General features: G+C 53.0%; 13 protein-coding genes across 13 annotated transcripts; 6 read left to right on the top strand and 7 right to left on the bottom strand.

Moving 5' to 3' along the window:
* Positions 1-575: 575 nt before the first annotated feature.
* Positions 576-2,496, top strand: rlmA (SRF-type transcription factor RlmA; the record flags this gene model as incomplete). The annotated part of the gene is made up of 3 exons (XM_056651310.1): positions 576-631; positions 691-847; positions 901-2,496. The coding sequence occupies 3 exons, from the start codon at positions 576-578 to the stop codon at positions 2,494-2,496; spliced, it is 1,809 nt and encodes a 602-aa protein (XP_056516160.1).
* Positions 2,497-3,549: 1,053 nt separating this feature from the next.
* On the top strand, positions 3,550-4,847 carry NUU61_000726 (DUF2406 domain-containing protein; the record flags this gene model as incomplete). The annotated part of the gene is made up of 4 exons (XM_056651309.1): positions 3,550-3,736; positions 3,803-3,880; positions 3,949-4,179; positions 4,234-4,847. 4 exons carry the CDS (start codon positions 3,550-3,552, stop codon positions 4,845-4,847), a joined length of 1,110 nt encoding a protein of 369 aa, XP_056516159.1.
* Positions 4,848-5,371: 524 nt separating this feature from the next.
* Positions 5,372-6,143, bottom strand: NUU61_000725 (DUF3602 domain-containing protein; the record flags this gene model as incomplete). Its single annotated transcript, XM_056651308.1, has 5 exons — positions 5,372-5,500; positions 5,638-5,760; positions 5,837-5,906; positions 6,010-6,040; positions 6,104-6,143. The coding sequence occupies 5 exons, from the start codon at positions 6,141-6,143 to the stop codon at positions 5,372-5,374; spliced, it is 393 nt and encodes a 130-aa protein (XP_056516158.1).
* A 654-nt stretch (positions 6,144-6,797) lies between these two features.
* On the bottom strand, positions 6,798-8,254 carry NUU61_000724 (putative mitochondrial phosphate carrier protein; the record flags this gene model as incomplete). Its single annotated transcript, XM_056651307.1, has 6 exons — positions 6,798-6,870; positions 6,915-6,949; positions 7,004-7,349; positions 7,413-7,666; positions 7,720-7,884; positions 7,955-8,254. The coding sequence occupies 6 exons, from the start codon at positions 8,252-8,254 to the stop codon at positions 6,798-6,800; spliced, it is 1,173 nt and encodes a 390-aa protein (XP_056516157.1).
* A 504-nt stretch (positions 8,255-8,758) lies between these two features.
* On the top strand, positions 8,759-9,363 carry NUU61_000723 (putative cystathionine beta-synthase (beta-thionase); the record flags this gene model as incomplete). The annotated part of the gene is made up of 2 exons (XM_056651306.1): positions 8,759-8,863; positions 8,929-9,363. The coding sequence occupies 2 exons, from the start codon at positions 8,759-8,761 to the stop codon at positions 9,361-9,363; spliced, it is 540 nt and encodes a 179-aa protein (XP_056516156.1).
* A 344-nt stretch (positions 9,364-9,707) lies between these two features.
* On the bottom strand, positions 9,708-10,211 carry NUU61_000722 (vacuolar ATPase assembly integral membrane protein VMA21; the record flags this gene model as incomplete). The annotated part of the gene is made up of 3 exons (XM_056651305.1): positions 9,708-9,844; positions 9,921-10,012; positions 10,090-10,211. Coding segments are annotated over 3 exons (351 nt in total), but the record flags the coding sequence as incomplete, so codon positions are not given.
* Positions 10,212-10,774: 563 nt separating this feature from the next.
* NUU61_000721 (DEAD/DEAH box helicase) lies at positions 10,775-14,235 on the top strand (the record flags this gene model as incomplete). The annotated part of the gene is made up of 2 exons (XM_056651304.1): positions 10,775-10,976; positions 11,033-14,235. The coding sequence occupies 2 exons, from the start codon at positions 10,775-10,777 to the stop codon at positions 14,233-14,235; spliced, it is 3,405 nt and encodes a 1,134-aa protein (XP_056516154.1).
* Positions 14,236-14,663: 428 nt separating this feature from the next.
* NUU61_000720 (Zn(II)2Cys6 transcription factor domain-containing protein) lies at positions 14,664-16,409 on the top strand (the record flags this gene model as incomplete). The annotated part of the gene is made up of 1 exon (XM_056651303.1): positions 14,664-16,409. One exon carries the CDS (start codon positions 14,664-14,666, stop codon positions 16,407-16,409), a length of 1,746 nt encoding a protein of 581 aa, XP_056516153.1.
* Positions 16,410-16,510: 101 nt separating this feature from the next.
* On the bottom strand, positions 16,511-17,384 carry NUU61_000719 (type 1 glutamine amidotransferase; the record flags this gene model as incomplete). The annotated part of the gene is made up of 3 exons (XM_056651302.1): positions 16,511-16,795; positions 16,868-16,942; positions 17,016-17,384. 3 exons carry the CDS (start codon positions 17,382-17,384, stop codon positions 16,511-16,513), a joined length of 729 nt encoding a protein of 242 aa, XP_056516152.1.
* Positions 17,385-18,021: 637 nt separating this feature from the next.
* NUU61_000718 (tRNA-dihydrouridine(20) synthase (NAD(+))) lies at positions 18,022-19,398 on the bottom strand (the record flags this gene model as incomplete). Its single annotated transcript, XM_056651301.1, has 1 exon — positions 18,022-19,398. The coding sequence occupies one exon, from the start codon at positions 19,396-19,398 to the stop codon at positions 18,022-18,024; it is 1,377 nt and encodes a 458-aa protein (XP_056516151.1).
* A 369-nt stretch (positions 19,399-19,767) lies between these two features.
* Positions 19,768-20,673, bottom strand: NUU61_000717 (uncharacterized protein; the record flags this gene model as incomplete). The annotated part of the gene is made up of 3 exons (XM_056651300.1): positions 19,768-20,028; positions 20,103-20,367; positions 20,429-20,673. The coding sequence occupies 3 exons, from the start codon at positions 20,671-20,673 to the stop codon at positions 19,768-19,770; spliced, it is 771 nt and encodes a 256-aa protein (XP_056516150.1).
* Positions 20,674-22,938: 2,265 nt separating this feature from the next.
* ipp1 (inorganic diphosphatase IPP1) lies at positions 22,939-24,181 on the top strand (the record flags this gene model as incomplete). The annotated part of the gene is made up of 4 exons (XM_056651299.1): positions 22,939-23,295; positions 23,375-23,494; positions 23,563-23,990; positions 24,040-24,181. 4 exons carry the CDS (start codon positions 22,939-22,941, stop codon positions 24,179-24,181), a joined length of 1,047 nt encoding a protein of 348 aa, XP_056516149.1.
* A 328-nt stretch (positions 24,182-24,509) lies between these two features.
* NUU61_000715 (mitochondrial 54S ribosomal mL53 protein) lies at positions 24,510-24,830 on the bottom strand (the record flags this gene model as incomplete). The annotated part of the gene is made up of 1 exon (XM_056651298.1): positions 24,510-24,830. The coding sequence occupies one exon, from the start codon at positions 24,828-24,830 to the stop codon at positions 24,510-24,512; it is 321 nt and encodes a 106-aa protein (XP_056516148.1).
* Positions 24,831-24,979: the final 149 nt, after the last annotated feature.

The raw sequence follows: 24,979 nt of genomic DNA, 5'->3' as shown, positions 1-24,979 counted from the left end.
TAAAGAAGTACTCCAAAGTACAAGTCCCTGATTATATAAATAGCAACCTCAGGCGATTAGCTCAGCAGGCGGGCGTCTTCCAATCTCTTCCTCCTTCGATTCTATCTTTAGAATCAACCTTTTTCTGCATCGTCAATCACCCTGTACTCGCCCCATCGCGTCTTCGGGTGTTCGTTTCAGCTGGTTTCCGTTGACTCCATCTCGATTCCTCCCCATATCTCTTTTGGGGCCGCTCTTCTCTTAACCCCCCTCAGGGGCCTTTTCATTGTTCTTTCATCCCCGCTCGCGCGTTCGCCTCCCGTTTGGAAACTGCCCACTGTGCGAGAGATACCTCATTCGAAATCGGTGTGACTTGTTCTATCGCGATCGGATTATTGGCCGACAAAAAAATTGCCACAATATCGCTGACCCGCGTGTTTCACTGCGCGACTTGGCTACTGACCGCGTCGAGTCTGCATCTTGCGTGACTGAATAGAATCACGCGAGATTTCCAGCAGATCGCAAGGCGAGTCGCTGGACTGTTTGTATTCCATATCCACGCTGGCGCGTGTATTGCGCGCCTATAACCCGTCATAATGGGTCGGAGAAAGATTGAGATCAAGGCCATCAAGGATGATCGCAACCGTTCGGTGTAAGTTGACCCATGGACCTGTTGATATCGGCAACTAACTCAAATGTGTGCCGATGCAGTACCTTCTTGAAGAGAAAGGGCGGCCTTTTCAAAAAGGCTCATGAGCTTGCTGTTCTTTGCTCCGTTGATGTTGCCGTCATTATCTTCGGCCACAACAAGAAATTATACGAGTACTCCTCAAGTGACATGCACGAGGCCCTGGGTCGCTATCAATATGTGAGTTAGCAATTGCCTGTGTGTCTCGATTCCGCTAACCCGCGATCCCCTAGTTTGGCCCTCCCCACGAGCACAAAGGACCGGATGATTTCTCAGGCAAGCGAGATGATGATGATGAGGATGATGAAGGCACCCCAGCCCCAGAAGAAATCCAGGCTCATCAGAGCCACCCCTCTATGCCCCCTCACCTGCAACATCAGCCTGGCTTCCAGCACATCAATCACGCTCCTTCGGCGTCTCCCCCGATTCCCAATGGCCTGCCTATAACGCGACACGGCACGCCGCAATTGCAAAATGCGTCTCGTCCCTCTTCCCGGAACCACATTCGTCGTGTGAGCTCGAACCTGGGCCCGCAGCAGCATGGTACACCACCACCTCCGCCGCCCCCGCAAAATGGCTTCGCCTATATGCCCAACCCATCCATGTACAACCCGAACGTCCATTCGGCAATGGGCCAGCCGCCTCGGCCAGGGCAATTCTCGCACTACGGTCATCCACCTGCTCCACAGGGCACTCCACCCCAGCCAATGCATCATAGCCTGCCGCCTCAGCCGATCCCGCCTCAGCACCAGGGTCCATCGCATTTGCCGTCACAGCCGCCCATCGGGATGCCACCGGGCTCACATGCGCCAGTGCCGCAGGTCACGCAGGCTTATATGCCTGAGCCAAGCCGGAGCTCGATTCCTCCGGGCTTTGCCGCGGATGCCCAGCAGGAGCGCACAGTGTCCATTTCAGAAAGCTCGCAGGATAATCCTGGGCAGACACTGAAACCAAGCAATCAGTCGCCGCCGCAGCCCAAGTCCCTATCCTCAAAATCTCGTAGTATCTTCACGCCAATCGACGACCGGGGGTCTGTACTTGCCCGCCACTTCGGAGCAGGCCCGGTGTATGAATCCCCGCGCGGCGATCCCGCTCTCAAGCCCGAAGCACCACAAGAGGATTCACCCGATTCCCGGATAGCGCCAATCCGAGCTGCCACGGAGGTTCCGCGTACACACTCGATCTCATCTGCATCGGACATCAAACCCCCCTCCCGGACCAATAGCGGCCCCTTGGGGTCTAAGCGGCCGCAACTGAAGGTCCAAATTCCGAGCGAAAGCTCTGACCGTGGCAGTGCAACAGCCGAGTCATCGTCGCGCGATTCCGCCGGCAACAAGACGGCTACTCCCGCAAAAGGGAGTGCGGACAATCCTCCATCGGGTGTCGTTCTTCCCCCTCCGTCGCCCTCTGCTGGGGCAATTCCAAGTGCGGGGGCTTCGGGTCCCCCAAATCCATTCGCACGCCCACCCCCTCCGGCAACTGCCGCACAGAACAACGCCTATGGTGGGAACAGTGGTACCAACAACACCAGTAGCAGCAATGTCGCTACTTCCAACGCCACCACCAACAACATTGAAACCCCTATATCTGCTCTGCCGAGTCGTTTCGTGTCTGACGCGCTGCTCCCATCTCCATCCAGCTTCTTTCCAGAATGGGGCTTCGGCCGTTCTGGTCCCGATTCAGCCATGTTGCCCAGTCCCTTGACATTCCCGACTCCGGCGGTGCAAAGTGGACCTAGCTTCTCTCGCGATGACGAGCAGGAAAAGAAACGCAAGAGTCCGGACAGTGGTCCACATGCCGAGGGTGCAAGTAAAAAGCCAAAAACATGATGCGGTTCACGTCCGTGGATGGTTGCCACCTAGGCTGATTTCATCGCTCGATGTGCCGGCACTGCCATCCAGCGGATGTTCAGGTTGATGTCTATTTCCTATGGTTTTTCGGGCATGTATGTCTGGAGCATACTCTTTTCCCGAGTCTTTTCCTTTTTATACCCAGGTCCTCTCTCACTCGCTTGGTTCTGATGGCAGTTTCTCTTTCTTTAATTCATTTTTGAATGATCTTCTGTCATGGATTTGGAACGGATATACCAGGATGTTCTATTGTGTTGATTTTTTTTTTTTTGCTTCTTTTTTGTCTTCTCTTCTTTTCTTGCTTTCTGTTTCTCTTGCCAAGGGTACCATTTTAGGTTTCCTACAGTTCTGAGAACCTGGCTTTTGTTTTCTTCGACTGCGCGTTTGGCTGTACATAAAGGAGGATGATTTCATAGGAACAATGCTGTTCGTCGTTCACCAAGCCTGAAGATCGGATGTAGGAATGAGCTGTCTGCCGAACAATGATTACGCGGCTGGCAAGTCACAGGGTCATTGGAGAAAACTGCCAGAAATTTGAGGCCAAACTAGGCTTTTGTGTTGCGTGGCTAACCTTGGGAATAAAACCGGCGTTCCCACCCCCCATCACCCACACCTTCACCTCTTTATTCCCCTCGGTCTGCACGTCTTTTCTGCGGTGTAGATCCATCTCCCTGCTGGATTGAACAACGTGTAGTCCTGCAGGAGTTGATCTACAAACTTGATTCTATCACATTACCCACTCACAAAGAGACCAAAGCGGGACCACAGCGTCTATTCCAGTCGGCGGCTCAAGGTGCCTCTTGGGTAGCAGGCTCAGTGTCTTACTCACTCCATCGCTGCAGACGCTGGCAGAGCCAATGAGCTGTCACATCTACAGTGGTTTGCGATCGACTTTCTTGGCGGTTCCCACCTACATCGTGGTCGCGCTCCACAACGCACATAGCTCGGGCAGATCACAACCGTTTCAGACCCCAACTTGGCCTTGAATCTCGGACGCTAAAAAAGACGGTGGAGCAGCCCATCACTAATAAAATGGCGGCCCCCCAACCTCCCTCCTCTCCCCGGCGGAGTCGTGGTTTCAGTGTCAAATCTGAACAGTCACATCGCTCCAGCATCTCTGGCCACAAAAGCCATCTCTCAGAATCATCCGAGGAAAAAGCAAAACGCAATCTCCACACCAAGGCTGACCCTCTGATCGCCATGAATGAGGCACAACCCAGTATGTTTACCCACGTGGGTTTTGCCGCGGTCGCATTCCAATAATTCCCCCACTGACACTCACTAGTGGCCGTTGCGCTGGAGAAGTCGAATCTGGGCTCTCTGCGCGAGATGGAGCACAAGGATCAATATGGGAATGTCATCAGTTCGTCCTCCTTCTTGTTCTGTCTTGCGGAATCCACAGCCGTTACTGACTCAGATTGCGTGGTCTAGCTGACCCTGACTTGTCCAACCCGACTCGGCCCCGAATGGAGCGCCCGCTCGACACAATCCGTTCTTTCGAGGCAGCCATCTACGGTACATACAATAATAATCGGCCCATTTCATATGCCAGAACCGGTACGGACCACCCTGCACCGTTGCAGGATCTCCCGGCTGACTCGACATCCTCAGATGATGCATCCCAGGTTGGCGACTATAGCAGACGGACAAGCTACTATGGAGGTAGGGTTATCTACATACCAGGAATGGTGAAATATCTGCTTACACTTTGATCAGGTCCCAACGCCTACGTGAACCGATTCAGCGACCAGAACGGCTATTACGGCAGCCGGTTTAATCAATCACGACCGGACAGCTTTGTTGACGCATACCAGGGATCGAGTCAGGTTCCGGAGAACTACTATCCCTACAACCAGCATGGCCGGGGGCGATCGCGGCATTACTCCCGCGTATCGACCGACCAGGGAATATATGGGGGCACTCCATCACACAACTATCCGCCCCAGACCTACCAGCGATCCTACGACAACGTTACTGCCATGTCGGGCTCTGGGTCTGGCTACACCGATCCCTACGGGCAGTCGACCGACCCCAGCTCGCTGAATAGCTCCATGGACCAATTGCAGCAGCAGGCCCTGCAGCAACAGCGTCTAGACGAGCGAGCTCAGGCCGAGTATAGCTACCAGGGCTTCAGTATGAGCCCCAACACGAATAGCAAGGCTCTGCCGCCGGCGCCGGCGCCCGTGGCAGACCCCAACTGGGGTGGTCCTGTCGGTGGAGTGCATGCTGCAGCTGGGGCCAAGCCAAGCCATTTGCGCAAGAACACCAATCGGTCAAATGGCAACGAGAAGCGCAAGAGCTGGTTTAAGCGGAGATTCAGCAAGGGTTAGACTGTGGATGCAGACCATGCGAGGTGTATTATCTTCCTTTTCTTTACTTGTTTATTCGCTCCAGCGCTGTTTATCTCCATGCATCCATTTTGAGAGAGGATATCTTCGACGGTTTGATGTCTTTTTTTTTTTTGCTTTCATCTCTTCTCGCTTTGAGTTATGCTTTAATGAGTTTACGATACATGGGACATGGGTGCGCGATAGGATTGGTTCTTTTCTCTTTTTCTTTGTTACTCGTGGATGGCTTATGGTGTTACTGCTGGATCAGTTGGTCTAATATGAATGGAATTACCAATTACCCCCTGACGCAATCTCTGTAGAGGGTAGATGCTTACATTTATTATCATATTCTAGCAACCCAGGTATTTAAGAGACAACCCTCCCTAAGTAAATAACAGAAATCCATAGATTCCATCTGACTAGATACGAAGAGCACGAATGGGAATCACAAAACCAAAAGCAAGAAAAAGGGCAAAAACACTGGAAAGTAAATCATGCTCGACCTACTTCTCTAGTTCCAATCTCTATTTCTTCCCCAGCAGCTTGTTCTTCAATTTATCGGCCAGCCCCTCATGCGCCAGGCCTTTGTGCCGCTTCTCCTCTTTTTCTTTGCGAGTCGCCTCGTCGAGGTGGACGTTGCCTTGGCCGCCCCGCTAATAAATAGAGATGTTAGCCATGAACATGAACCGTGAGGTATCCATGCATGCACCCTGCCCATGCCATTATAGGAAAAGCCAAAAATTAAAATAAAGAGAGAGAGAGAGAGAGAGAGAGTCGCGAATTAGCTTACCCCCACATGGTAGTTCTCATCGACAGAGCTGCGGACTGCCAGCTCGGGGATCATCTCGGCGTCGTGCGGGACTTTGGAGGTTGGGCGGACGTTCGGGGAGCCGATGTTGCCGGCACCGCCGCGCTATTTATGTACATGTGCTGTTAGTGTAGGTCGTAGAATGTCATGCTCAAGGTATGCCACTTTGCTTTTGTCTTACCCCTGCAGAATATGCCCCGTCCCCCTGGTCTCCGTAGATACCCTCACGAACGATCTCGCCGTCGACATATCTAGAAGTAAGAGGATTCGTCAGATCTGCTTGGGTTCACGGATGGTCGGTGTATCCATATCCATAGATGTAGTAAATCAAATCAAGATATTGGGGAGACATACTCTGTCGTGTCGTGGCCGATGTTCCCTTGTCCTGTTTCGTGTTAATGCGCTGGCAGAGTTATGTGGGGGGTCGAGAAGTTGGTAGATATCGTACCTCCACGCCCATGCGAGACCATCGGCTCGTGTTCGCCCATGATGAAGAGTAAAGGATGGTTTCTGGAGGAGAGGGTATCTGGATAGGAGAGAAGTGGGTAAGCAGGAGAATCGCAATGCGACACGATGCGAGGGGGTCTTTTTATCGTGCAGACTGCAATCAGCCGACGCAGGTACAATCAAAAAAAAAAAAAAAAAAAAAAAAAAGCAGGGGTGCTTCACCTCAGCTTTGGCAGTTACCCGAGAATAAAGGCGAGAGTAAGGACGAAGGGGAGAAATTTACTTACTAGGTTAGGTGTTGTAGTGGATCAGCAGAGAAAGCACCTCCAATTTAAACCACCGTGCTCGAGGCGCAACGAGATCGGAGCTGTGCTTGGCATGCAAATTGCAAGAAGCCACCAAGTATCAGTCCCACGAATGTCCCCCCCAATGAATAGCAGCAGCCCTCGTTTTCTATCGCAATTCTGGTGACGTCGAAGATAAGATAGCAGGCGGCAATTGGCGGGCATTGGTGGGTGCTGTGACTAACCTATTGCTGATAGCGTTCTTGGCGCTACAAGAGTATATAGCGGTATTATACCTATCATTGGTCTACGAGCTGTCGTGATCGAAAAATAGATTTAAACTCGAGACTATCACAAGTATAAAAGAATGTAGTCGCAAGATAGAGAATGTGTCCAGTCTGCACTTCGCACTCAGTGTCCCTTCTTCTTCTCGCCCGTTCCTCCCGTCGTGGGTAGACCCATGAAGATCTTGAACGAGTCGTAGCTATAAGTCCGATGAGTTAGCATATCCACCTTCCAATCACTAACCAAAGAACGTCATACATCATCCACTGCAATCCAGTCTAGAAACATGATTAGTGACTTGAACTACCCGCTTCCACTCGAGTTATGCTCACCAAAGTCCCAATCATCACAATTCGGACGGGCAATCCATTCCACAGTCCGCGGAACCCGATGTCACCATAGATACGACTCATCGCCGCCCCGAATGCCTCGCCGGCCTGTCGGTTAGCGTTGAGCTTGCTCACCATCACATCGGCCGGGTGCGACACCACCGCGCACAAGATGCCGGCCAAGTACCCACCGCTGAATGCCACAGCCGTCTGGGCACCCTTGTTGTAGTCGGACTTCTGGCCGGGCAGATTGTGGTAGATGGCTTCGACGATCGTCTCGAAAGAGGCAAACTTCATCATTGTGTAGGGGATTTGGCGGCCCCACAGCGGGTACAGGCCCTTGTACAGTCTACCAGTAATGTCAAAAATTGCGTTTTACCAGTCTAATGCACATCGCCACATCACAACTTACCCGGCCACGCCCTCTTTGGAAACGACGCTGCTGATGCCACTGAAAGTACCGCGGATATCAGGCGGGATAGTCGTCTGCATGCGCACCTTCACCGACTCGAACGGGCACAAAGCGACGTCCGCAATCAGTTCTGCCGAGGCACTGGCCGTCAGGTAGATCGAGGTCTTCCACCGGCTGGCTCGTTCCTGGCCCACCAGGTCGCTGTAGAACTTCTTGAAGAACTCGTACCCACCGTACTTGAAGGCTCCTTGGGCCTTTGAAAAAGACATTAGCAGCCTGTAGTCAGCAGCTATTCCATCTTGCTTACACTGTAGCCAAAGAACGTCGGTCCCCAGCCCGTGACGACTCCACGAAGACCCTCAGCTGCACGGATCTTGTGGTATGCCTGCATGTTGCTCTGATAGAGCTTCGAGTCGACCTGGCGACGGCATTTGATCAGATCAAGCGGCGTCACAGCTGTGTGGGTCAGGCCCTGGGGAAAGCAGAATCAGCAATAAAATCCAGTATCCGAGGGGGGCGCAATGAATCCGTCTATCACTAACACACGCCAGCAAGCCGCCAAAAGTACACGCCGCATAGTATTTGGGGCTCCAGGGCTCGATCTTGCCCGCCTTGTCCTGGGCCTTCTTGCTCGCCACATCGTATTCACGAGCCGCTTCTTTGCCAAAGGCATCTGCCTTTTTCTTGGCCTCGTCGATTGCACTCCAGGCCGGGAACGGTTCACGTCTGGGAGGGGCGGTCGGCACGCCGGCCGGCTGCTGGCGAGATTGCGGCTGCACACTGAGGCCACCCAGCGGGTGCTGGGCAGCAAGCGTGCTTAGAATCGATCCCGAGGGCAGCATGGTGGTCGATCTATTTACTTCATCAGAGTAGGTATCCCAAGTGGAGTCGAGCCCGGGGTCGAGCGAAGCGTCTCCACCTGCAGACAATGACAATCAACGCACGAGCAGATCCTTTGGGAATACCAAGCCGTGTGCTCGGTCAATCAAATAGATTTAGCAAGAGAAGTTCAGGCAAGCAGTACTGTACCCCTAAGCGTCAAAGGCGCAGAGAGAACGATGGCGCTGTGCTGATGCCGTGGATGACGTAGAGAGTGAAGTCTTGGCGTTGCATGAGCAAAAGCGCCGAGTTTTGAGTCAAAAAGACTGGCGTCCGCCTCAACCCTCTGTTACTCGCCCCGGGCGTGTTCCCAGCAAATATTGACGAATTTCTTCACTTGAGAGGATTGGATTTAAGCTCATTGAATCCACTCTCTACCCTCTACTGTCCTCTGTCTCCGTTAAGCTTCCCTGCCCCTCCCGCGCGAGCCCCGCCATCGCCAAATCCTTCGCTCTCCACGCGCAACAATGGCTTCCTACCTGACCGGCAGCGAGGCCTTTGCTCGCGAGAAGCTCCCGTCGGATTCTGTCCCTGCAGCTCTGCCAACAAAATGGGCCGACAAGTACCGCGGGGTTTGTCTCCGTTCTGCTAGCTCGGACTCAAATGACACACACTAACCGCGGAGGATGTTGTATAGGCGACTGTCGAAGATCTCGATCCCCCTCCAGCCCTGTCCGTTTCGCCCGATGATCCAGTCTCCGCTGCCCTCATGGCAGCATACGAGCGCGACTACTCTCATCTCACGGTCATCTCAGCGACCAAGCGATCTCTCCTCGGCTACCTGAACATCCCTCGGCTCAAGGACCTCCTGCACAGCGGCGCCGTGCAAGAGACCGCCCCGGTATCTTCTGCGATGCAGCGCTTCAACCGGAAACGGGGTATCTACCACGTGATCACGATGGAGACGCCCTTGGAGGAGCTTGAGGAATTCTTCGAGAGCGAGACCGGCCCCAACGGCGACCAGCGAGACAAGCAGCAGTTTGCGGTCGTAACCGATGTGGCGCGCAAGTTTGTTCTGGGCGTTGCGACCAAGGCGGACCTGGAGGAGTTTGTCAAGCGGAGACCCGCGTGAGAAAGGCGGCTGTACCAATACAGGCTAGTTTTGAGCTTCGGAGTGCGGTTCCTTCGACATGGACATAGCATGCTTTGTTCTGAGACATTTTATTGGAGACTGGAGGCATGGCCTTGCGAGGTTGTCCTGAAGAAGCTGGGACTTGTGGGAATAGTTTTATGATATCCAACCAAAACGCCGCGGGAGTCCTCGATACTCTTATGCCGTCGAGGATAGTACCAATGGGCAATAACGAAATGCAAGATAGCCCAATCGAGCTACCAGTAACGCCGATGAAAAGAAAATACACACAAAATAAGGCCTGCTCCATATATTTCGATCCACGGCCTGCGCGTCCATCGAAGCTACTGGGCTTTCTTCGACTTCTCTTTCTCGGTTGCTTGTCTTTCCCCTTGGTCATCCTTCCAGGCGACAAAGACATAGGCGAACAATACCACGTTAGCAGTGAAGGCAGCCGCGATACCGGCAAATGTGGTGTTTCCTAATCATCGCAGCAACTATCAGTATATAGATTGTAGGCACGAGGAACAATAGCTAGAACAAAAAAAGGATCTCACCGCTGAAAATCGAGTTCACGGTCAGAAAATACACGCCGAGGGGGCCGATGACCATGGCCGCCGTGAAGCTGAGGAGCTTATAGATGACGTCGCTGTGCATCGCCATTGGGTCAGAAACATCTATGGATTATCGCGCAGCAACATTGTCAGACAGGGTCATTCCACGTACGCAGGAACAGCGGGGGTCACGTCCGAGTCGCTCTTCTCCGGCGGAGGCTTGGCCGCAGCATCGGCGTAGGATTGCGCATGGGGACGGCGGGCAGACATATCTGTTGCGGGTATTGAAGAATGCGCTGAAAGCGGGTAGTTCTGAAGGGAAATGGGTCGGGTCGACGATCCTTGAGCTCCAAGTCAACGCCAGCTCCGGTCACATGGCGACGCTGATTGGTGGGTTCGCTCTACAATTGTATACGCGAAAAAGGGGGGTTTATTGGGAGGCCTCCATGGTGTCCTCAATAATAATGCTAGTCTATTGTTTACAATAAGCTTGCTTGAACGATGCTTCATCGGAAGTCAGCTCTACATGAGATGAACTTGCGCAAAAAGTGGCGAGCATTAAGGACCAAAAGGGAAACCAAAGAGATCAATATCGACTGTAAATCCAGGACATCTCCACCCACGCACCAGTACAGTCCTCATCCAATGCGTACACCAAGATCCCTCTCTGCTACTGATTCTCCCTGTACACCGTATACTCATAATCCCCCATCCACTCGGCAATACCATATTCAATTAAAACCACGTGACCCAAGCGCGCCTCGCGTCTCCGCCGGCAGAAAAAAAGCGTTCCTGAAATCCTTCAGATCAGACCGGCCTCACTTTTGGGAGTCCTTGGGATCTGGTAGTGGATGGCCATGGATGACTCGGTGCCCAATACTCCTCGGGACAAGAAGGGTGTGCCGAGTACACCCCCCGACGATGGCGACTATGAGACAATTGCCACCGTCCCAGTCGCGGCGCATTCATTGACCCCGTCTCAGCGATTGACGCAACCCACTCAACTGATTATTGAATCGCCCTATTCCCGACCCCGCAATAGCCACAATATGCATAATGGTAACAATAGCAACAATAGCGTTATTCAGGTCGCCGCCTCCTCCCCCCCGCCCCAGCTATATCACCACCTCGCCGCCCACCGCAAGGCGGCCTCCTCTCATCCTTGATGGCCCCTTCCGGAACCCACTTTCGTCCTCCTGCAACTACTTCGGGACCTGCGAAGCGAACACCGGTGTTCGATCTCGACGACGGCCCTACCTACCGAGGTGGTTCTTCTGACGACGACGAACGCCACACCATTCGAAGTACGGACATCAAGCCTGCTATGTTTGAAAAGACGAATCGAAGCCCCCAGAAGGAAAAAGTTGTAGAGTCCCCTGTGCACCCTAACGGCGGTACCCTCGACCGGTTCAAGGAGATTACCGCCGCTGCTGTCTATGATCCCAAGTCTGTCACCATGAAGCGTTCTGCGGATCAAATGAGCTCGGCCTCGCCGACCAAGGGGGTCGCCACGAAGAAGGCACGACAGGATGCGCCGTCCCGCGCTCAGCTCGCGAGATTCCAGTACTCGTCTCTCCAGGAGATTCCCGACTACCGGATTCGGGTCAAGGTCGAGCGCATTCTCAAAGTGATGCCGACAAAGTCAATTGATGCGTGTGTGGATGCGCTCATGCTCGCTAATGGGAACTACGACGACGCACTCGACAAACTCGCCAATCACGACGATGTCAACAAGGAAAATGGTTTCAATACTGTTGTGATTGAGTCCTCCGAGGATGAATTGAGTGCCTCGCCTGCTGTCGGCTCGGGCCCGGTGCCTGTAGCTAAGCAGAAGATCAAGGCCCGAGGAACCATCCAGGACAAATGGGCGGCGATGAATCTTCCCGCTGCTGCGACAAAGGACCAAGGGTCTTCAGACGAAGGAAAACCCCGGCGCCGGCTCATGCGCGGCCCCAAGTCTCGTGCCCCTCCGTCCGATGCTCAATCTCCCGCCGATGCGATTTCGATTCACTCCGATGAGTCTCCGCCCAAGAAGCAGCTCGGTCGGCTTCAGAAGGGCCGCAAGAGAGTGTCGTCCCCGCGCTCGGAATCTCCTAAAGCGGCCATGAGCGATTCGGATGATTCAGATGTCCAAGTGGAGGATTCTGGCGCTAGCGACTTGGATCGCAAGGTTCTCAAGTTTTTCAACACTTGCCATGCTTGCGATCTCGCTGATATTGCTGCGATCCCCGAGGAAACCGCCAACGTGATCATGTCGCAACGACCCTATTCAGCACTGGATGATGTGCGCACCGTCAGTGCACCGGTCAAGGACGATGCCAAGCCCAAGGGCAAGGGCAAGGGACGCAAGCCTCCCAAGCCTATCGGAGATAAAATTGTTGACAAGTGCATCGACATGTGGACTGGATATCTAGCCATTGACGCTTTGGTGGCGGAATGCGAGGCGCTTGGCCGGCCTGTCGGCATGGAAATGAAGAAATGGGGCATCGACATCTTCGGGAAGCGTGATGGCGAGCTGGAACTCACATCGATCGATCCCACTAAGTCGCACGATTCTGGGATCGCCACGCCTTCTTCGAACCGACTCTCTGTGGACTCCGATGACAGTGATCAGCTGGTCCCGGCGGCGCGCAAATCTCGTCTCATCTCACAGCCATCCATCATGGCAGATGATCTGGAGATGAAAGACTATCAAATCGTAGGAATTAACTGGTTGGCTCTCCTGTTCGAGAAGGAACTGAGTTGCATCCTGGCGGACGACATGGGTCTCGGCAAGACTTGCCAAGTCATCGCCTTCCTTGCACATCTGTTTGAAATCGGAGTGAAGGGTCCTCATCTGGTGGTGGTGCCTTCATCAACCATCGAGAACTGGCTTCGCGAATTCCAGAAATTCTGCCCGAAGCTTTCAGTCATGCCATACTACGCTGGCCTGAACGAGCGCGCCGAAATCCGCGAGCAGATTGAAGATAACCGCGACAGCATCAACGTCGTGATTACCACTTACACGATTGCCAAGGCCAAGACCGACGCGAAGTTTCTGAGAGACATGAACTTTTGCGTGTGTGTCTACGACGAGGGCCACATGCTCAAGAACCATCAGTCACAGCTGTACGAAAAGCTCATCCGCATCAAGGCACGTTTCCGACTTCTCCTTACCGGCACGCCACTACAGAACAACCTGCAAGAGCTGGCTTCTCTTCTTGGGTTTATTTTGCCCGGCGTGTTCCATGAACACAAGGAAGAGTTGAATGCCGTGTTCGCGAACAAAGCAAAGACGACAGATGAGTCGCATGCGACTCTGCTATCGGCGCAGCGTATCGAGCGTGCCAAATCCATGCTAAAGCCATTTGTTCTGCGACGTAAGAAGCACCAGGTGATCGACCTTCCGGCCAAGCACTGCCACGTTCAATACTGCGAGATGAAGCCATCGCAACGAGGTATCTACGAGCACGAAAAGGAACAAGTGCGGCAGCTTCTGGAGGACCGCGCGGCCGGCAAGAAGACCGGATCGAAGTCAGCCAACATTCTTATGAAGCTCCGACAAGCAGCGATCCACCCACTCCTCGCGCGTCGACACTACGACGACGCTACCTTGCGCAAGATGGCCAAGGCTTGTCTGAAAGAAGACAAGTGGTCCCTGTCGGACCCTAACATCATCTACGAGGAGCTGCTGCCGTACAATGACTTCGAGTGCCACCACATGTGCCTCGACAACCCGGGATCGCTCGGCAAGTTCAAGCTGAAGAACGAGGAGTGGATGGACTCGGGCAAAGTGGACCAACTGCGGGCCTTGCTCACGCGGTTTATCGCAAACGGCGACCGCACGCTGATCTTCTCGCAGTTCACGATGGTGATGGACATCCTCGAGAACGTGCTGGAGACGCTGCAGATCGATTTCGTGCGTCTGGACGGCCGCACCAGCGTCGAAGACCGCCAGTCCATCCTCGACGCCTTCTACGAGCGAGAGGACATCCCCGTCTTCCTGCTCTCGACCAAAGCCGGCGGCGCTGGCATCAATCTCGCCTGCGCCAACAAGGTCGTCATTTTCGACTCCTCCTTCAACCCCCAGGAGGATGTCCAGGCCGAGAACCGGGCCCACCGCGTCGGTCAAACCCGCGACGTCGAGATCTTCCGCTTCGTCACCCGTGACACCATCGAGGAGCAGATTTATGCCCTCGGACAGACGAAGCTGGCTCTGGATCAGGCGGTCGCGGGTGACGACGCGGGCGGTGCCAAGAACGAGGAGGCCGGCATGAAGGTCGTCGAGGAGATGGTGCGTGCCGACCTGGAGAAGGATTCGGGCGCTGGCAAGGCTTGATTGTGGTTCTTTTCGCTCGGGTGTTTCGGGTGTGTGGGAGTTGGGGGGGGGGGGGGGGGGTTGCAGGGATTAGATCGAGCTCACTTAGAGCTCAAAATTCATCTACTTGTAATTCTTATCTCAGTGTCTTATTCTCACTTGTAGTCGTCCTGAGGCGTATTTGTAGACCTTGGGTGGATCGTATCCTTTCAGTCAACCATTTATGAATCAGTAATATGTCCATTACATTTCATGAGCAAGGACAGAAAATGTTCGAACCCCAAGCTATGTGTACTGGCCAAAGAACATGAAGTTTGTGGCTCGAGGCGTCCACGGTGCAATCTTCCACTGAGTCATCCACCTCCACCTCCCACGCCTCCAAGGCTAGAAACGACCGGAATCTTTTCAATCACCGAACACTGGCTGGACCAGGTCATTAATGGCATCAAATGTACAAGCCTGCTCCACCTAGGCCCAAGAAAACAGACATTGTCCGCTCGCGCAATGGCTGCAAGAGCTGTCGCGAACGGCGCACCAAGGTACGGCGCATTCGGGGAACCGCCAGGACCAGACTAACATCGAGGACCAAGTGCGATGAGAAAAGGCCAACATGTGGGACGTGTGCTAGGCTAGGGAGAGTCTGCGAGAGTGTCAAGCCGCCCTTGAAGTTCCAAGTGGTGACTGCGCTTCCAACAAAGACAAGCCGTAGGAGGGGGCCATCCTTGTCCGAACCAAGTCGCTCGGAGGTACAGCTCTTCAACAGACACGACCCGAGTCCAAAACTTCCAGATATCAACTTAATTTACTCGCTGCAGCATACTGATCGAGATGTCTTCTACTCGACTTACTGGGAAGATCACTGCTTGCCAGCTCTACATCCGATATTCCGTTCCACGTCTGAGCAACTTGGACTTCCGGTGGTAAAAGATGCCATCCTCGCTTTATCATCATGCAATATCAGCCGGATCAACCCCGAAAGAAAGTCCTCGGCATCTTTGGCGACCATGGGATCATTCAGTCCAAGCCTGACCCATCAAACGAGGAGTCAACTATATTATTCTTCGGCAATTAAGAAAATCACTTCACTCGCTCAAGACGACTACCAAAATAACGTCATACTGGTTCTAACCACCCTGGTCCTCTTTGGCTATATTGAAGCTTCCATGGGTAACTTCGAAGGATTCTATTGTCATGTGCAAGGCATGACGGCACTTCTCGTGGAGCTTCGCTCGACAACAGGAAACCCGCTCTTTAGAGCCCTCCTCGCTGCGTGGATGCAGTCGCAGTTCCTAGTCTGGTGGGCGCGCACATATTTCAGTTCTTTGGATGTGCAGAGACAGTTACCGTCGATTGCTTTGCCCAGAGACCTTGAAGGACCCTCTGGTTCCCTACACGAGCGACGCGCCGTGGCTCTCAGCATTTTATGTGCATCCCACCGGCTGAATATGTCGAAAACTCTCCAACATTGGAAATACCAACCAGATCCCAACCTAGTATTCCTCTTAGACGAACCACTAACCAACCGAGAGGACCTCGAAGACTACGCCGTGCAACTGAAAAATGAATCCAAAAGACTCGACGAGTGGCTATCGTATCTCCCACCATCGGAACAACCCCTTGCGGGCCATGCATCAGAAACCTCGCCCGTCCTCTTCCAATCCCACGATGCAGCCCTGAACTTTGCCTACCACGTCGTGGCCCGAATCATGCAATACACAAGCTTTCTGCAGAAGATTCCTTCCGGCGATCCCCAACACCTCGGCAGTGAATGCTCAGAGACAGAACCCTGGGTCCGCCTCCTACTCCGAATCGCCCAGGGAACGGACATGCGTACATCTGTGATCCGCAACAACTACACAATCGGGTTCTCAGGCCTATTACTGGCCGCATCACTCCGCTGCCAGGACCTATCTCTCAGTATTGAGATCGAGCAATGGCTCCAGACCCTGCAAGACACGCATCCGACGGAGGAAGGGGCTTTCCCTGTCTACCAGGTTCTTGCTGTTGTCAGGGCGATCAATCAACAGAAAAGAATGGATCGCGATGTGTTCGGCGTCTCGCAGCCCATGGATGACGGCGGCGGAGAGCCCAAGTTCACGGGTTATAATAGCCAGGTCATTACCACGCTTTTGGTTCATGGGAAGTGGAGGTCTAGCGGTTCTCTCTTTACAGAGCGTATCGATTTTGATCTATAAAAAAAATGGTAGAAAATAGCCGATATTGATATTTCTAAGCCCAGAGGAAAAAGTCTTAAACTCCCAAATTTTAGCTCCAACGGTCATTGCATATCTCGCCATTACTCGCGCAGCCACTGAATAACCCGGTTCAACAAGTCAACTCCATCAGTTGGCTGCTCAAGCTTCTGCACCTCGGCCTCCAGCTGCTCTGCCGTCGAGTTCCCATTGTACTCCTTGTCTTCTTCGAGGAGCATTTTCTTCGCCAGGTCATTTGAGATTTCGGGGTGTGCCTGGAAGGAGAGGATTGTGTTTGTCTTGTTGACGAAGCATTCGTGGTTCGAGGCGAGGGAGATGAAGCCGGGGGCGGGCTTGGAGACCTCGCGGACGTGGAATTCCGGTGCTCTCTGTAAAGAATTAGTGGACTTACACCGGTGGAAGAAAGAGAGAGAAAAGAAGGCACAAAAGCGTAAACGTACGTAGGAACCAGTGCCCGCGGCGAACGGGAAGAACTCCTTGCCTGCGTCCGTGAGAGGGATATCTTGAATAGCGGCCTATTCAGGATCAGTGAACATCATCTCAGAAGGATGTTGGTGGTAGACTACACAGTGAAAGAATGTCACTCACAATCGGCCCAGTCGAAACAGCTCCAACCTCCCCACCCAACGCCCTCGCCACAGCCTGATGACCCCAGCAGATACCCAGCATCTTCGTCTTCGGCGCCTCGCGCGCAGTCGCACGCACGAAATCAAGGACCCCCAGCACCCAGGGCTCAGAAGAGGATGCGTCTGCTTTGCCGCCACTCAGAACGATCAGGTCATATTTCAGCGGATCGGGAAAGTCCTTTTCAAAGACGGGATCGTAGAGGTCGACTTTGACTGAAGGTGCACTTTTCGTGAGAGCTTGTTGCCACGCTTGTCGCACGTCTGTCCAGAAGGCGTGGTTTTCTGGTGGGGTGTTGACGAGGACGGCGATTTTGGGGGTGGGTATGTCCATTGTTTCTAAGGTTGTTTTTGGTGTGATCAAATGGGATGAGCAGGATCTTTGAAGAATAGGGCAGTAAAAGAGTTTCGCGGTGCCTTGAAAGATAGTTTTATATTCTTTATACTCTTTAATTAGACAGCATACTAGCAAATTCTATACACGCTAGCAGAATCCCTCGTCTGTCGTTCCGGCAGACCATATCAGGCAGGTCTATCAAAAGCAACTTGTTAGGGTTTCGGGTGTGGAGCAGCGCTATTCCAGACGCGGTGTGCGGGAACGATGGGGAACTATGTGGTTGGTTCCGTCTCCAACCTTGTCTGATCGTCTTTTCTATATGCCGGCTGTAGTGTGCGAGAACGATGCCAGCTGTCTTTGTAGCCTGATCTCCCCTGCCTCCAAGGGACATTTCCTTTCGGTCAACCAATAATATATCCATTGCATTTGAACAGAAGGGAATCTATGGACATGACAGAAAAAGAAAGAGAAAAAGCAACACCTAATTATGCAGAGAAATGAAACAATGTGAAAAAAAGTCACCAGGCTATGCATGCTGACCGCGAACCAGCGTCGAGAAGATAGAGGAGTGTAGACAGAAACCAGGAACTAGAAAATAAACATAGAAAGGCAATGCCAAATTAGACAGCAACGTTTATGCGGTGATTTCTGGCTTCTGTGCAGCCGGAATATGTGCCTCTGCATCAATAGTTGAGTTCTCGGTCTCTGGCCTGGCGATTTTCGCAGGCCCAGGAATAGAGGAGGTGCGAATGGGACCAGGGCCATGCGTAGCCGGTGAAGTAGCTTTCGCTCTGATGGCGCTGCCGCCCGCCGCCTGAGCCGACTCATTGGACTTGATGGCATTCTGGACAGCCTGGGGGCGAGAGTCCTGTTGGCTGTCACCGGGGCCAAGCTCCCACTTGCCGGTCAAGTCAAGGATTTCGTCAAGGCGGACAGCAGCAGGGATGAGGTCGTCGAACTGCAGACGGCGGCAGCAATCCGTGTAGGTGCGGGAGGCCTTGGCGGCTTTGAATTCCTTGTTCTTGCCCGGAATCAGCATGTTGAGTAGGTACTTGGTGTTGCCCAAACGGTTCTCGGACTCGATGCAGAACCGCATGTAGGCATAGGCGACCTCGCGCCATGGCAGGAGCCCGCCATCGGCCTCAGAGCGGAAGCACGACGAGTTAGCCTCAGCAGCCGTGGCAATCATCGCGCCATCTACGCCGTACTCGGACATCAGGTCCAGCGCCTGATCGCGCGACGCGACATCGCCGTTCATGACGCAGGCAACGCCGGCACGGTTGCATATGCCTGCAATCATACGCAGCTGGTCGCGGATGGCGCGCTCACGGGGCCGCATGGGCGTGGTGCGGCAGTGGACTGTCAGGCCGGTGATGCCCGTAGCGACGAGGCGGGAGACGAGGCTCTCGGTGAGTTCGGGGGTCTCAAGGATCCGGATCTTGACAGAAATCCCAATATGGAAAGGCTGGCCAACCTCGCGGACAAGTGCCTCAAGGATGGAGACGAGTCTGTCGGGCGTGCGCAGCAGCGCGGCACCCATGCCGCCGCTAGTGCTGAACGGCTTGGGGCAGCCCGAGTTGACATCGATGCCCGCCACGTCGCCGGCCACCACGCGCGCCGCCTGCACCGCCAGGTCCGGGCTTGCCGTGCCCATCTGGTATACCAACTTGCCTTGTTCCCGCGCCGGGTCGATCCGGTAGATGACCGACTCCTTCGCGGCTTTCTCGGTCCGCCCACCATTGGACGGCAGTCGGGTGAATTCGATGGTGCCGTTGCGCGGGTTTACTCGTCGGATGGCGCCGATAATCGCGCGGTCGATCGTCTCGGGGCCCCACACCAGGTCGGCTCCATACTTCAAGGCGAGCAGGCGCGAGGGCAGCTCGCCCGATCGAACCATCGGGGCCAGGACGACTTTTCCGCGGTAGTCAACCCCCTTGGCGGGGATGGGCACACGCGGCACCGTGGACGCTGCTGCGGTCGTAGCAGTGGCAGTTGCAGTGAGGGAAGTCATTGCGGCTCGAAATAGTCTGTTCATCGCATGCCGAGGGGAACGAGTGGTTCGGGCCTGAGTCAACGATGAAGAATCCCACCTGGAGGCGAAGTCACGTGGTGATAGGCTTTTTTAGTGTGCCAAGGACACAGCTTATTTCTTGTATATTTTTATTTATTTATTATTTATTTATTTTTTCGGTTATTTTAGATCTACTAAGTAGTCGGTACATGTTTTGCTGCAGTTTATGCTCGAGTAGACTATATAGCTTTCAGCCGGTAGAAACTTAGAATATGGAGGGACGAGAATTGAATAGACGTCTAAACATATTCGCATTTCAGTACAGCACATTAATTTAATCTAATTATATCAAAAAACAGCGGGGTCCCCTTAGATCTCTTCGGGCAGAGGCTTCTGGGGCTCCGACAGATCGGATTCATCATCCGCCACTTGAGACGATCCCTGAGTGACAAATCCTGCAACCACGAAAATCATCGCGGCAATCAACTCGGGCAAGAAAGCCAGCACCACTCGAATGGGCATAGACCCGGTGCTAGGGCTGAGATAGGGCTTCTGTGTGCACAGAGCAACCAGGCTGTACCACATGCGGACACCAATGAAGACGAGAGCAACGCAGACCGATGCAAGCAGCTATAGATCGACAGAGTCAGCAAGTCTGATAGAATCCAAGAAAGAGGAATTTGCATCAAGCAGAGGAAACGAACCAATTTGCCTGCACGGGCAGCGCGGCCATTCTTGACCGGGGAGGTGTAGGACGCTCCGGCGTATCCCACGAGACCTCCCCAGGCAGCGCACAGAATCACAATACCAGCCTTCATGATACCCTCGGCCTTGTCGGGCTGCTGGTTCTGCTGGACTTTGGCGGATCCGGCGGCAGTGAGGGCGACACCGGCGGCCACGAAGATGTGGAACAGGAGGGCGCCAGCCATTTCCTGCTTCTGGTTGAGGTTCCGAACGAACAGGGCTCTCCTATTTTCTCATGTTAGCCCCCTCCTCAATTTTTGAACACCTTTGATCGAGCGCCACTCACGCTTCGTGCAAGATCCCGCTGGTCGCAAACAGAAGAGGCGACAGTCCCACGTTGGAAATGATGGTGGCCGCAGAACTGGAGCTCTTGATTTCCAAGGCACTGCCGACGATGCGGAGGGTGCAGAAGAGGAACAGGAAGAGCCATCCGAGCAGGCCCTCGCGTCCATGTCTAACCAAAAGGTACAGGACCGGGAGGACAAGGGCCGCGTAGATGGCCAGAGTGACCACTGACAGAGCATCCACCATTGTGAAAGAGAAATTTGAGTGGAATAGGAGCTTGGCTGGTGATTTCTGGGCTCTTGCAATGTCGATGGACTGAAGAAGAATTGGTTTCAAGAGGGGAGTAGACTCCCTTTAAAAACTATTCCAGTATATGTTTTGGCCCTGTAGATCTCGCGTGGCCCCCACGTTAGCGTTTCATTTCGTCAAGCAATTGCTTAAAATAACGAAATCCCCACTCGAGGCTCGGGTCGGCGTTGGGAGCGGCTGTATACTTTCTCGCCTTGCTGATTGGCCTGCCCTGTGCATCGCCAGGGATTTTCCTTCGGGTTCGGGTTCGAGGTCCTGTGTTTACTGGCACGCTAGTGTCTGCTCTTGCCTGTCCCACTATAGGAGAGGACAATCTTTGCCCTATTCGAGTGGAGAAGCCACATCGGACATAAAAATTCTGACCTGTCAAAGAATATTTGCAAGAAAAAAAAAAAGGGGGGGGGGGATCCTTTACCTCGCCAAGTCGAGGCTCAATATAAGCTTTCATGACTTTGTCCCACCCTAAGCACTTAAGCACTTAAGCCAATTTGAAGAATCTTCCAGGGCCCGCAGTTGGGCCATGTTAGAAATAATATACGGGATGAAGCTTTTTCCCGTCTTGTGGTGAATGGACATCATTGCCTACCTTGGTTACTGTCTCTACGCAAGGCTGGGCTTGTCTTCGTACTGAAGAGTAACTTTATATTTCCGCGTGGTTGGTTCGCTCGCCCAGAACTGCAAGATCCTCTGAACTATCACTAAACCATTATTATTATGACTGACCTGCAGAGTGCGAAGTGCCTCCCATCGGGCCGTGTCGGGGTGAGAGAGTAGTAACACCACTTTGATCCTAGGGGGAGACTGCTTGAAAATACTGGCACAAGGCTGTCGATATTTTGACTTTTTGTGAATAATATATTTAGAGCATCCATGGTTTCCTCACCTTATTGAGCCTTTTTGGCACTCCTAGGGCCGATGGTGGACAAATCCCAACGCCTCTGTCGCCCCTCCTTAGATTTTTCTCATGCCTCCACATATCGTCAACATACTATATGGTGGGGGTGGTGAGATAGGCAGAGCTGTTTATTAGCGAGATACGCAAGCTGTGGGGGCGTAAACCGTAGTTGAAATCGATCTTTGATGGTTTCGAGTAATATGACGATCCTGCGTCTCACAAACCCCGACTGCCTAATATGTTGTTCAAGTCAAAGCAGCTATAGATGTAATTAACAAAGTTTCATGTAACAGAAAGGAATGTGTACTTGCCCCCTTCCCCACATCTACCTATAGTAGAGTAGAATATATCTATAGGGCTGACCTTGGTTCTTATATAACTATAGAGGTTTGAAATGCTTGGCTCTTGCTATTCCAATGTTCCCCCAAAAAATACGCGCAGAAAATAGATCAATAAAATTAATTATCGATGATGGTCCAAGATCATGAACCAGAGAAGTGTCTACTTGATACAGACCTATTGAGATAGATAAATGTAGATGATCTTAAGTACTTCAAATTGGATATATACAGAGCTGATTACTATAGATTGTTATAGAGAGCAAGCTCAGAAATTGAACTAGACATAGTAACTCTGTATTCTTCTAAGGTCCTAAGGTTAGTGCAATTAAACACGAAGAAAAAATGTGGCTCAGTTTGTGGTTCAGGAACAGGGCGTGTTGGTAGTGCCAGAATGTGTGGTCTTAGCCCCACAGATTTTGTTTCATTATTCGCTGAAGAATTTTCAGAGAACAGCACAAGTGATAGTATATATTCATTCTATGCTTAATAGAAGGGAATTCAATCAGATAAAAACTAGAGAATATAGTAGGACTAATAATTTAGGAGTCTGCTTCAAATTTGATAGAAATAGTTTAAAGATAACTACAATATTGTTCTGCTATAGGCATGTCTAACATCTTGCGCTGTCGCCCACACTATCCCGATATCGGCTTAGTACTCGCAGGACCCGAGTGCATGCAGAGTACATATACATGACCAGAGAAGTGGAATGAACATGACATTAAAGTGGATATTCTATACACCATTTTCCGTACAAGTGAAATTCCAATAGTAGCCATGAAATTCAGGCGTGGTCCGAATGTCAATGCTCTCGGGTTCTCCGGTCTTCGGAACACAGACCAACCGCCACAGCACAGGGGCAAAAAAGGGGGAAAAAAAAAACCCACCGGCTTAACCACCGGTCACGCAAGCCCTGATTCTGACGGAGCCACAGGAAAAGCAGAGAGAAGATTGCCAACACAGCCAATGGCTCTGGCCCGTCCTCCCTTGGCCCGGCTGGGATTGTCTGCCTCCACCGCCCGAGTCCGCCCATCCACGCTGGCTCCCCCCACTTTCAAAGCCCCTCCCTTTTCATTCCCCTCCAAGATTCCTTCCATCTCTCGTGTTGCTCTTGTCTCCAGACACTTCTCGTCTGCAGCTCCCACCATGTCTTACTCCGTCCGCAAGATTGGCCAGCCCTTCACGCTGGAGCACCGTGTCTTCATCGAGAAGGATGGTGTGCCCGTCTCTCCCTTCCACGACATTCCCCTCTACGCCAATGAGCAGCAGACCATCCTGAACATGGTTGTTGAGATCCCTCGCTGGACCAATGCCAAGCAGGAGGTATGATCATTCTGCAATTCTCCTCCACCTCTCCGCCTCCATACACAAATGCTGATTGCGGGGCTCTCTTGACATTCAGATCTCCAAGGAGGACTTCCTGAACCCCATCAAGCAGGACACCAAGAAGGGCAAGCTCCGCTACGTCCGCAACTGCTTCCCCCACAAGGGCTACCTCTGGAACTACGGTGCCTTCCCCCGCGTGAGTGACAAACCCCGGCACACAAAAATGGTAGGCAAGTGAGGGGTCAACTAACCGACCATCCATAGACCTGGGAAGACCCCAACACCGTCCACCCCGAGACTAAGGCCAAGGGTGACAATGACCCTCTGGATGTGTGCGAGATTGGCGAGCTGGTCGGCTACCCTGGCCAGGTCAAGCAGGTCAAGGTGCTTGGTGTGATGGCTCTCCTGGACGAGGAGGAGACCGACTGGAAGGTCATTGTCGTCGACATCAACGACCCCCTGGCTCCCAAGCTTAACGACATCGAAGACGTTGAGCGCCACCTCCCCGGTCTCCTGCGAGCCACCAACGAGTGGTTCCGTATCTACAAGATCCCCGACGGCAAGCCCGAGAACCAGTTCGCCTTCTCCGGCGAGTGCAAGAACAAGAAGTACGCCGAGGACGTTATCCGCGAGTGCTCCGACGCCTGGGAGAAGCTTATCACCGGCAAGGCTCCCCGCGGCGAGATCAGCCTGTAAGTTTTGCTTCCCCCTCCACTAGGTCTTTTGGGCTAACCATCACAGCGCCAACGTGACTGTGGACAACTCGGTCGAGCGTGCTGAGCAGAGCCAGCTGGCTTCCATCCCCCGCGGCGAGAACCTGCCCCCTGCTCCCACCGACGGCAGCATTGACAAGTGGTTCTTCATCTCCGGTGCTGCGGTGTAAATATTGAATGTCTCTACTGCAAAATACCAAAATCAAAACGTTTGAGTACCCACGACCAGAGAGCTGGTGTGTACACTGAAGTTGATGCGCAATTGGCATAAACTAGAGATCATCAGATGCTTGCTTGTAAGATGGATACCATGAGATGACCAGGTGGGATCTCACGGTGGCTGCTCACTCGACTGCGGTATATCACTGGATTGCAACCGTCCAATTCTGCCCACAGCGCCAAAGAGAAACTCATCTCAAATATAATGAACAAAGTCAACAGGATATGATACATGGTAAATGGTATTGAGCACAAAAGGAGAGAAACAAAAGACACCCACTACCCCTTCAAGCTCGCTTCTCGCTCCAGCGCTCGGCCCACGCGTGACACTTCATTGACAATATCCCCAATCTTCAACCCGCGTTTCCCGACCTCCAGCGTAATCTCCTTGCCGCCCTTAAACCCAATTGTCATCTCCGGCGGCTGCGTCGAGTGGCGCGGCAACTGCTTCACTTTGATATCGATGCGGTTGGGGCTGCTGGCCGGTGTAGTGTCCGGGGTGCGCAGCAGCGTCAGGAAAAGTCGACAGGGTCGGCCCGAGTGCGCGAATGGGTTGAAGGTGGTGCGGAAGGTGGTGATGGTGCTGAGCGGGAGAGACATGATGGCGGGGTGAGGTGAAATGTAATTTGTATCTCACGCTGAATCTATCCCTGAATCTATCCCGGACATAAGTTAGCAATTTCTGTTTGAACCAGTTTCTTTTTATTCTTGCGGCTCGAGGAATGCGTGCCTGATTGGGTTTTGTTCGG

Source organism: Penicillium alfredii (genome assembly GCF_028826965.1).
Source record: "Penicillium alfredii strain IBT 34128 chromosome Unknown utg000001l_segment0_segment0, whole genome shotgun sequence".
NCBI lineage: Eukaryota > Fungi > Ascomycota > Eurotiomycetes > Eurotiales > Aspergillaceae > Penicillium > Penicillium alfredii.
Note: the sequence above shows the minus strand (reverse complement) of the source record. Positions and strands in the feature narration are given on the sequence as shown.